Source organism: Halyomorpha halys, unplaced genomic scaffold (assembly GCF_000696795.3).
Source record: "Halyomorpha halys isolate HHAL.00 unplaced genomic scaffold, Hhal_1.1 Scaffold28.1, whole genome shotgun sequence".
NCBI lineage: Eukaryota > Metazoa > Arthropoda > Insecta > Hemiptera > Pentatomidae > Halyomorpha > Halyomorpha halys.
The window spans coordinates 839,043-851,125 of NW_027110130.1; the positions used below are offsets into that span (position 1 = coordinate 839,043).

Consider the following 12,083-nt stretch of genomic DNA (forward strand, 5'->3'; position numbering starts at 1 on the left):
CAACCATCTTCTCCTCATTTATCATCCACGGTCAACTATCTCTCATAATTATTTATGGTAGTTACATTTTTATATATTGGATTTTGTAATAAATTAAGTAAAATATTAAAAAGACAATTTACCTGCTACACTTGAACAAGACGAACCTATACCTTGCAGAGCTCGTGCCACGAAGAGAACAGTGTAGGTTCGACCAAAAGCAAAAACTGCAAAAAATAGTATGAATTAATTATTTAGCTGACATCGAAGGTTATTTTTAAAAATTTGGTTGCTTGGAAGCCGTTTTATATTGAAACATAAGCAAAATGAGAAGTAATAAGACAGTACTCACTGATGGTGGAGAAGAACATGATGATGAAACCGGCCAACATCGGGATGCTATAGCCGATTCTGTAATAATTGTCCATGTTATTAAAAAATCATAATTTCGGTATTAAACTTACATAAATATAGAGATATTAACATATTTTACATAATTTATTAATGACTGCCAAATAGATAATAGACATTGATAAGGAGATATGGTATTTTGGACTTGGAAGGAAGGAGTATAATAGTACAAGAGCCGGGAAGAAAAAAAAGGCAGTTATCTCATTCCAATTTTTGATTAATTTAATGAAAACTAGGTATAATTACTAGTCAAAATAGATGAGTCTGCCAAGTATAGGTAGGGATATTAAAAAATGGCGACTCTTTCAAAACCTTAAAAAACATTGATTTTTCATTCGGAGCTCTATATCTTAAAAACTACCAACAACACTAGAATATCTAAGAGAACATTATTTAAAAAAGAGTAAATTTGCTAAAATATTAGCCCTAAAAGAGCTATTTACGTCCAATAGTTCTCGAGATATAGCTTTTTAAAAAGCAAAATTTGTATTGAAGATGTATTGAAAGATTAGTAGTTAGTTAATTTATTTTGAGAATTCTATATCTTAGTAACTATGTGACGTACAGATGTCTATTAGCACTCAAATTAAAGCTAGTTTAATGGACTATAAAAACGTTTATGACCTTTACCTTCGTAGGAATAGTAGTTTTCATGATATTTGCTCAAATAAAATTGTTTATAGTTGTTCGGACAATAAGTTTGATTTATGAAAAACTTCATTTCAGAAACCATTTGACGTACAGATGTCTGCCAGCGCTCAAATCAAAGGTAGTTAAATTTACTACAAAATAGTTAATTATGTTTATCTTTGTAGGAGTAGTAGTTTTTATGATATTTGACAAAATAAACTCACAAAATGTTAATTTCTAGTTGTTCATATAAAATATTGGATTTTTGAAAAAATATCTCTAGATCCACAAGACGCACATATGTCTGCCAACACTCAAAATAAAGGAAATTTAACTTACTATAATGTAGTTTGAAATTAATGAAAATTTGTCCGAACAACTATAAATCAATTTATTTAAGCAAATTTCATGTAAACTATTACTCTTACGAAGATAAACATCATAAACTACTTTGTAGCTCATTAAACTAGCTTTAATTTTAGTGCTAATAGAGATCTGTACGTCAAATGGTTTTTGAGATATAAATTTTTCAAAATAAATTCACTAACTACTGATCTTTCAGTACGTCCCATATAACATTTTTATGAAATGTTGCTTTTTAAAAAGCTATATCTCGAAAACTATTTAATGTAAATAACTCTATTAGGGATAATATTTTAGCAAATTTACTCTTCTTTAAATGATGTTCTCTTAGGTTTATTGTGTTGTTCCTACGCTTTAAGATATAGAACTCCGAATGAAAAATTAGTTTTTTTATAGCTTTGAAAAAGCCGCCATTTTTTATTCCCCCTACCTATACTTGGCAAACTCATCAATTTTGACTATTAATTATACATAGTTTTCATTAAAGTAATCAAAAATTGGGGTGAGGTAACTGCCTTTTTTCTCCTCTTGGGCTCTTGTACTATAATGGAAGAAGGGAGTATAATGGAGCTACCAGTAAAAAAAAGAAGCCAAAAAGATGGGGCAAATGAGTAGGAGGCGTGGAAAAGGCGTAGGAACCAACCACCGGGTGTTTCAGTTTTACATTATAATGGCAGACATTTCTATTTAAACTCATCGTAACCCTAAGCTCCGAGGGCGTAGTAAACTTTCGGCTTCAGCTACTTCGGCTTCAGCTTCCTTTTGTAGGAGAACAGAGTATACCACCCACTGATTTTAGAGTTGGTCTACTTTGGATTCAGCAGGCTTTTCATATTCCTTAAGAGATAAATTGGTTTCAGCTGGGGATTCTGCAACAGATACTAGGTAGGATTGTGAGTGCCTACGGGCAAAATGCTGCTATCGATTGTGAGTGCCTACGGGGAAAATGCTGCTATCGATTTAAGGATCATCAGTAAGTGGCCCAATGGGGTCAATAGGATACTCAATGAAGAAAAAATATTTTGCCTCTCAATACTTATATATACACGATAGGTGGGGTGACTATGGTACAGTTTTTCATCTTCTTTATTCCTAAACCTAATTGAAGTTTGCACTCTTGCAATAAAATTTTTTTCGTTTAATTTCGAACTATCAGACTCCACTTCCATTACTGAACAAAAATTTTCTTTGAATATTTATCGAGATATGCAAATTGCTTTCGTACCATTTTTGCCCAGCCATGCGGGTGACTTTGGTGCACCTATTTTTATCATGGGTTCCAAGGATATAAATGTTTAACCATTGTCACCCATTCTTTTCACCCCATAGTGGTTCTAGGTTTCAGGACGTAGAAAATGTTTTTTTCCTACAATTAAGCCTAAATGAAGAAAATATCGTTAATTGGATTTCTCCATTTAAAAAGCTTTTTTTTTTTTAGCACCTCTCGCAGAATGGATTGCCTGAAAAATTAAATAAAACAATAAAACATATTTTCTAGGTTGAAAAATATTTATTTTTCAATGTGGGCCGTAACCCAGAATCACAATGTTGGTCCTACTCTAAGAAAACTATGAAAAATATAGGGCCTATTCTAGGAATACCTCACAAGAGATGTCAAAATCCTCAGGAACAAATTCTCTCGCTTTTTTCTTAGCATTACTTGAATAGCTACTTCCTTTTAGCATCATAGTCTATTTTATTCGGTATAATTCCTTTAGTAACGTCCTCCTCTTGTAGACACGAGGTATTTCGTTACTCTACTGTCCGGTAAAAAGAGTGAAAACATGATCAATTAAATATTGAGTTATATAATTTTTATCAGATATTATTTCCTTAATATCCTTTTTATGATTTATCCTTAATATGTTTTTTGTTAGTTCTTATTGCCTTAATTTCAAAATTTTGTCTTAATTTCCGAATCGAGATGTATAACTATTTGAAAATGGGAACTTGTGGTAAAATTTTATTATGTTTTATAGTATTGTTTTGAGTGATTCAGAAATTCAAAGAATTTATTTACAGTCTGTTTGTTATCCTGTAAAACTGAATGGAGATCTGCTGGTAATTCATAGAAAGATTCGAGGGAGTCGTATATACTTGGCATTCAGTTAAGATGTGTTTTATGGTAAGTTTCATTCCCGCAAGTCTGGCATACAGACGAAGAATCACAGTTCAGGGATCAGGCGCGTATGAAATCACCACTTCTCTGCGCACATTTCTAGAGGATGATATCAAAGGGGAAACATCACTTCAGATTTCCCGTAATTTATTGTCAGTGATTTTTAGTAGAAAAAAGTTTTTTGTTTTAGTGAAATTCCTAGCAATCTGACAATACTGACAATCGACAAACAAACATTAAATAACACTGTTTATAAAAACAGTCATTCATTTTGTTTTTGTTTGAATTCTACATTGTACCGGTTTGCACTGATTTCGTATCTATGGATTTTTTGAATTTAACAAAATTAGAAAAAGTTTATTTTAATAATACGTTCTTATTTTAAATAAATATGATCTTGTAATTTTTCACTAATATAGAATAGGCCCATCTCTCATATTTGAAAATATATTTTTATTAAACATTAAATACTTCATTATCTGAAAAATATCCTTAATATTGCATTTCTGCATTCTTTTATGATTGTTCAAGAAAGGTAATGTTGAGTATTTTCAGAACTAGAATGTTTTCAATGATTATAGCTGTGAAACATTACACGCAATCTGGGAAGTGAAATTTTACAGAAAATATTATTAACTAAACTTTTCTTTCTAAATTGTAACTTATTGGAAAATCAAACACTCTCAAAACTTCATATATCTTTTATATCTATATAGATGGTGTTCCGGACCAATTATTGTCCCTTTTTAAACTCTATTGCTACTGTTAGAGTGCTCGTCTAATTGTCGATAAATTTTATTTCATCAAATTATAAAGTCTTGTTATTGTGAACAATATACCTATACACTATTTTATATTCCTATCTCCAGTTCCTTAAATGCACTGTCTCTGCACAGAATTGTGTATACCATTAATTACTTACTCAAGCACATTAAACAATTGCCATCCCCATACGTAAACGAACAAAAAGAAATGCCCGCAAATCATTTGAGATCTTGAGGACGACGAAAATTCACAACGAGGATTATATAAAAAGAATAGGAGCAAGTAGGGATAAAATTCGTTCAAATGAAGAGGATGTGAGGGACCAAAAGGAGGCACAAATAAAACACAAAGAGAAATAAAATAAAAATAAACATGCACATTACTAACTTATGTGTGAGGGGTCCAACGAAGGGATTGGCCAACAGCTGTACGAACGCTTTGGAGGCGAACATAATCCCAACAGCAACAGTCTCTTCGACTAGGTCTTTGTGTCGTTTTTCGCCTTCGCTCGGGACAGCGGTGGCGTTTTCTAAAAAAAAGCGTTACATTATATGAAATATCATAATCACTGATTAATCAATTGAAGAGATTTTAAATCAAAATTCAACATATCCATTTTTGTAAAGTTGTTAAAAAATATTATAGAAGCATCTCATATAGATGGAATAAATTTGTAATGAAAAGATTGTTTTGTAACAGTATTTGGCAGGAGAAAATTAAATTTTTGAATAAACTGAATAAGTTTTTGGTGTAAAACTTTAATTTGTAAAAACAAATAAAAAAATCTGAAAATATATTAATATTGAGGTGTAGATAGTTGACCGTAGATTAATGCTTGAAGAAGTTTGTCGGGGGGTGCGGTCAGCAAAGAACAACATAAATAAACAAAACCATATTTATTTATTAATAAATATGCATAATAAATAAATATGGCATAAAATAAATAAATATGGTTTTGTTTATTTATGTTGTTCTTTGCTGACCGCACCCCCCGACAAACTTCTTCAAGAAAATATATTAACTTTCAATAGAAAATTCCTCGAGCAGTTAATACTAATTTGGATTTAATTAACATTTTTAAATATCCTGCATGATATCGAAATAAAAAAAAATGTATATTGTTTAATGTATCATAATGTTAATATACTATAATAATATACATAATGTATGTATACCTGTTGTTGATTGAGATTCAGCATTATCCAAATATATATTTATATTAATCAAAATTATTTGAGTCCTACAAATGATAATAATTTAATTTCCTTTCCAAAGGCCTATTGTGTTCTCCACTTTCCCAAATGTATATCTGTATATAATTATTTATTTATTTATCACCCTACCCTGCCTATTAGGCAATACGGGTGTTCGCAACAGTTGGTACAACTTATTGCTGCATATGAGAAAACATTTACATAGCTGTGCACACAGCTTGCTCTTGCTACAAAATATATCTTGCTCTTCTACAGAGGCCTTGCTGGTGTAGCTTATTCTCTCCTTCCCAGGGAGAAGTGAGTAGAGCCCACAGCCTCCTTCTACCCATACACGAAGGTCTTGTAGTGCGGGTAGTTTTCTTTCTTCGTCTGCTCAGGAAGATCACTCTCCGTTAGAACATAGATTCCTGTTTCCCTCATCATCATGGCTCTCAGTGCTTCATAGGCGGTACAGGCAAGTACGACGTGCTCGGCGGTCTCAGGAACCTGACATACCGGACATAGAGGATCGATGTTTATGCCATGTGCGGCGAGCTTAGCTCGGAAGCCCCCATGCTCCGTGAGGAACTGTGAGCTCCAGTAGTCGGGGAGGACCCACGTTGATTCTAGGCGTGAACCAACGGTTGGAAAGTACTTCCTTAGGGTGGCCCCTTTTAAGAAATCCACCCACTGTCGATTCCATTCTTGCAATGTTTCTTCTCGAAGGATCCTCTTCCCTCTATTAGGGCTTTCACCAATACGCGCTTGGAGGTTCTCCGGTAAATCCGCCAGAACTTTCCTCTTTATCTTGTGTCGATAATAGTCTTCCTGCAAGAGAAGATCGATAGGCACTCCTCCAGCTAATACCTGTACCGCCTCATGAGACACTGTTCGATATGCTCGAGTGACTCGCAGCAAAGCTATCTTCTGTATTGTAGCCAACCTTCTCTTCTGCCTTTTCAAGAGATATCGACTCCATGCAGGGGATTCATATCTCAAGATACCCCAACTACTCCTTTATAGATGGTCAATGTTGCTGTGTATCTGAGGCCCCAAAACGCGTCCCCTATACGATTGAGTCCATTAAGAGCAAGAGCTACTCTACTTCTCATGTAGTCTAAATGAGGTGTTAGATTTAACTTTCGCCCAAGCCTTACGGCAAGGTCACTGGGTCGTATCACTTCTCCTTATATCCTGAGAGTAATAGGGTGGGCCCTGTCTGTCGTACCCCTTAAGAGTATAGCATGAGTCTTGGCAGCCAGCAGCCATCTTCAACTTCTTCTTCTCACACCACGCTCCTATCAGGTTGGCGCACCGACCAGCTTCATCTTTTAATCTGGCCCTGCTGTTCGACGCTACTAATACAGCAAGGTTATTTACATAAGCTGTGGCAGGGAACCGCCCTCTGCATTCGCAGGAAGCACCCCCTGTATATAATATTGTTACAATTTGAACATAGGATACATTTTTCCAATATGAATAAATAAACTGTCATTTTTCTTGTACCACCATTATTATAAGCCCTGACTAAGCCCTGCAAAGTGGGGCGAAACATTAGTTAACAATAAATAGTTTTTGTTACTATTTTGAAACGTTTATTGACCGCCAGTAGGACAATCTTCCTCCAAAACATTTATTTATATTTAATAGCTCAGAAAAAATTATAATATATTACCATGACTCAGAGAAATGATTCAGATAGCTTCTTTTCCGTCAAATATTACATTACAACTGATTACCTAACTCGGTAGACGTAGGATGGGTTGATTGACTGTTCCTTCTCTTCCAGCCCCATCTTTCTTCCTCTTTCAAGCCTGATCCTTTCTCTTCTATGTCTCCGTCTTTCCTGTCCTTTTCCGTGGTCGAGTCCCTTTTTCCCCTACTTGCTCTTAGAGGCGTTACCTTTTTTGGAATCTTATTCCTCATTGGCTATTAGTTACAACGCCCACTAGGTGAGCGTCTACCTAAGGCTGTGAGAGGGGGTGGGAACCCACTGCCGTGTTATCTCTTTCGGTTTTTACCTTGCTTAATGGTTTCTGCCCCTTCAACATGGGAAAAAGTGTCCCTGTGTATTCTTAGGTATTCTTTCCGGGAGGATAGGTGTCGGAACAGAAGTGGCTAAATTACATAACGACATTTATACTATTGTGTAGCTCAATATATATCACATTATATTTAATAAATTATTAAAATTAAACATTTGATTATATTAGTAGTGCGTTAGACCATTGGAAGAGACGATGGTATTCTGATTTCTGAGCTAGAATTAGAATTCGGCTGTGATAAAAAATTTATTTATTTAGTAATATTCTCTTCTAGGTACAAAACAGCCTGTGCTAATTGGGAAACTGGTCTTAAGTAGCGTCGAGGTTGAAACCTCGCTGTTGAGCGTTGGTGATGAGAAGATCACTTACCCCTAACACTGGATCTGCTAGATAGCGGACAATACTATTATTGTTTTATTGATTACAATACGTTTTAATAAAACACAAATAATAACTAATAAATGAGCCTGAAGTGAGATTAGCTTCTCTATCGCGAAAGATACTGACAGTTATCATTAGAGACTGAATTATATCATTTGTTCTCTAGCTCCAAATTCTAGCAAACCTCGACAGAAATTCAAATCATTTAAAAGACATTTATTTTACGCAAAATTGCATGTTTTATGATTTTTCCACAATTTTGCACGCTTTGAAGTTTTTCGGCACAAAATTGCACGTTTTACTCTTTTTTGGCTAAATTTTGTTGCATAAAATTTAATTCTTAAACTAGATTTCTCATATCATACTCATATAGGTGTATTTATTAATTTTTTTTTTAATTTAATTTATAATTTAAAAATGACAAATCTGTGAAAAGAAAAAATAACCAATTTTCTTTGTTACTAATAAATAATAAAAAATAAATAAATACAAAAAATGAAAGAATGAATAACTAAATGAAAAAATAGAGGCATCTGATTCGTACGGGAAAAGCCGAAACCGACCGATCTTTACCGATTGATACGGCTTTGTAATATTTTGTATGCTGTTCTTTATTTGGAAGGAGTATTATTATTATTAATATTATATTATATATTTATTTTTCGAAACCTATAAATACTAATTATCTCAGTTACGCACCAATACAAATTTTTTGTACGAAAAGTTATCACTCTTAAGTGGTAAGTGAAAATAGTGTTATCGCAACAAATTTTTTTTATTGAAATTAAAATTTAATTTTCAAATAGTTACAAATAATTCTTTACATCGCTGAGATACTTCTTACCTTAAAAGTTTAAAAACATTGAATTGATCTGAAGCTCCAGAACCTTTGGACTATGTGTACAAATGACATTTTTCTTTCTAATTTCTATGTAAATATGAAAAAAACTTCATTATGCTTTTCAAGATCTATAGAGGGTTCGAAAATATTATAACTGATCTCATTTAAGATATTCTTAACTTTTCGTTGTTAAGTATTTCCTTAAATTCCTAAGGCTGCCTTGATGTTTTGAAACTCTACTACGATATTTCTTTACTTTCTTTTCTATTATTCCATTTTGAAATGGTTGCATACAGTTTTCTGTTTAATTTGCAAAGAGGAAAACGATGATGTGAGACAGTTTTATTTTTTTATGATTGAAGTACAATGTAAACCGAATTAAAAAAAAAATCATCTATTTTAATCAGATTTTTAAAAGAAATTTCCGAAGAAAATTATACTAGAATACATATTAGCTGTTCTAGATTGATAAAAAAAAAAATCAGATGTTTTAATTTAATTAAGTTTTCTTACCCATCTTAGAGTTTGCACTGGTTTAATTAAAAATATTTTCGAGATGGAGCCAATAATGGAGCATTGCGTGATTGGCTATCAGTTTAGGAAGAAAAAATATTTAATTTCTTCAAGTTTATGTAAACAAAAAATCTTACGTTTTTACTATAATATAGTAGGTTATAGATTAACGTGTATTTTTGTTTTCGGTTGGCTCTACAGCCTAGTAGATCATTAGCTCCCCGAACTAACCTTCTCCACACTTGTCTGTTTTGGACTACTGCTTTCCAATTTGCTCAAGGCACATTGAAGACATTTTTTTTTTATTATAATATTAGTTTGTGTTTGTTAAGTATTAAGTCATTTTTCCTTTTTATTAATGAATAAGATTAATTTGTTTTATAATTGTTTCATTTTGTTTATATGTATATATTCATTATATTTTCGTTCTGTTTAATGCATGAAATTTCTTTGTTAAATATAGACTTCAAATATATTTCGGTAATCATTCCAACTCAAAAATAATTTTCCCAGCGCATATTATAATATTGAGGTATACCTGGGAAGAGGAAAGTCTTTCACTGAGGCTCTCAGTTCAGGTAACACGCGTATAAGAGCTGACTTTATCACAGCATTTGCTTCAGATTTTTAGACATTTTCAGAGATTTTAGAATTTTTGACGGAGACATTTCCACCGTGTAGGCCGGGACCTTAATAAATTGTCCGTAAAGACGGGAATCCGCTTTATTAGAGGGTCCGTTGAGAGAAGTTTCACTGTATTTGCGTTTATTTTTTTAAATAATAATTTAGAAGATCTAATGCGGATTAGATTCTTAGATTCTAGCAATTACCAAGATTCTTCCTAGAATTTAATTTTTTTTTTAACCTGGGTAATATAGTCCTGAGCATTTTGCTCATATTGGCAAATAAACGTCTTTTTCCCTTAGTATTTCATCTGATTTGTTTATATTTTTGCTTTACCTTCTATTGACCCTTTGATATTACCGGTTGTTTATGTTAGTCTCTCTTTTACTTTCGAACCTGTAATAAATTCAGTTTTTCTCTAGTATCTTCGCAATGGTAGGGCTGATCATTTCTCTCAGCAGTACACTCCTACCAAGCCATATTTTTTTTTCTCATTTGAGCATTTTGCTCACCTTAACACCTCCTGCGTTTCTTATTTTGTCATGAACCGAAGCATGAAGATCTTTAATCTTGTACGAAATTGGATTCTCCATCCCCTAATGGAAGAGCTTCAATTTACAATTTAAATTTCACATTGCATTGAAAGTAATCGTAAATATTTTTTACATCATCACATCCAAATATATAAAAAGAATATAAAAACTCATTAGCACCAGTAAATCCTAGCTTTGGTTAAAGTAAAATCAATAAAGTACTTCGGAATTATAGGACACTGTTCCAAACTTTCTTGAGACTGTAGGAGAACAGTATGAACAGTTTTTATCGCTCCCCCCCCCAAAAAAAATGTATTGTACGTCGTTTAAAGCAAGTAACTCTTCATTTCAGTTGGTTTAAAAGCTAGTTCTCTGGATGAAGGATAACTTGTCAAATAAAAATGTGTAATTATATTTAATTATAAAAAATGGAGATAGTGTTTTTAGTCTCCTTGATTAATATTAAGCAAAATAATAGGAAATATTTAGTATAAATTTATAATAAAAGCCTTATATATCATAATTATTAACTGACCAGAGAGGTAATCTGTGGAGTTGTCCATATAGAAGGGTGCCAGGGTCGTCACCATGTTGGGGTTCTCATCCAGGTGGGAGGCCAGGCTGCTTTGGTTCGGGTGTTGGATGTCGTAGATGAACTCCGGGATGATAGGAACTGCAGAAAAAATATAAGAAAATTAATATATTTATTAATATTAAATTATTAAACAATAAGATCGGTCGACAATGATGTTTATTTTAATAATTTATTTATTGTTATTTACAACTGTATACATATATACACATCAAGTAAATTTGCTGTAAGTGATATTATGACATGATACAAACATGTGGATTATCTATCCATTGATAGAACTCCAAAAACATTTCTAAAGGAGAAGATCTCGAGGCTATCTTCTTTTCAGACGCCTAGGAGGATTATTAGATAGTGAAGGAGAAGCCAGGTTAGAAACTAGTTTGTTTGGGTGGTTGGGAAGTTTATTATGGAAGGATTGGTATCTGGTTCTGGCCAAATCGGCAACATAAGGGACATTGAGGTCCAGATGGATGATTAGATTTTTGACAAAGTAAGAAGCCTTTTTATTTATTTTATATCTGTATTCTTTTAATTTACATTCTTTTACTTTTTATTTAATGTTCTATGTATATTAACATCGTTCAAGGACTTTTGAAAAGTCTCCCAAGCTATCAACTTGAACGACCCTCATGAAGCTCTATTTGTAAAGCCAAATTTTTAAGGAGCGATACGATAGAGGCTAAAAGCCCTGACGAAGCCCTGCAACGTGGGGCGAAACGTTGGCTCATTAAAATAGTATAATTCTACTATTTGAGTTTTTTTGACCACACCCGGACCATATTCCTTTAATCAACGTTGTTAACTATTAATAATTAATTTTGTTAATAGTTGTTATAACTATTAATAAGTATTTTTTTCTAAACTATAAGCCCAGAACGAAAAATAATTTTTATTAGCGTTTTAAAATAGCCGTACTTTTTTATTCTACCAAACTATGGTTGGCAGACTTGCCAATTTAAACTAGTAATTATACATAATTATGAGAGATAGTTGACCGTGGATGATAAATGAGGATATAGGTTCATATATATTTTTAATTCTTCTTATCACCTTTTGTCATCACCCTCTCACACGCTTTCTTCTTCTAAAAA

At 32.8% G+C, this 12,083-nt stretch overlaps 1 protein-coding gene across 4 annotated transcripts in view; it reads right to left on the reverse strand.

The window, feature by feature from the left end:
* Positions 1-12,083, reverse strand: part of Vmat (Vesicular monoamine transporter) — a 298,099-nt gene that overhangs the window by 16,242 nt on the left and 269,774 nt on the right. For all 4 annotated transcript variants that reach the window (XM_014425619.3, XM_014425643.2, XM_067048234.1 and 1 more), the window contains exons 3-6: positions 10,933-11,070; positions 4,655-4,796; positions 332-390; positions 123-206 (exon numbers count right to left, since the gene is read on the reverse strand). In XM_014425619.3, coding sequence (XP_014281105.1) covers positions 123-206; positions 332-390; positions 4,655-4,796; positions 10,933-11,070 — 423 coding nt within the window. The remainder of the gene's footprint in view (positions 1-122; positions 207-331; positions 391-4,654; positions 4,797-10,932; positions 11,071-12,083) is intronic.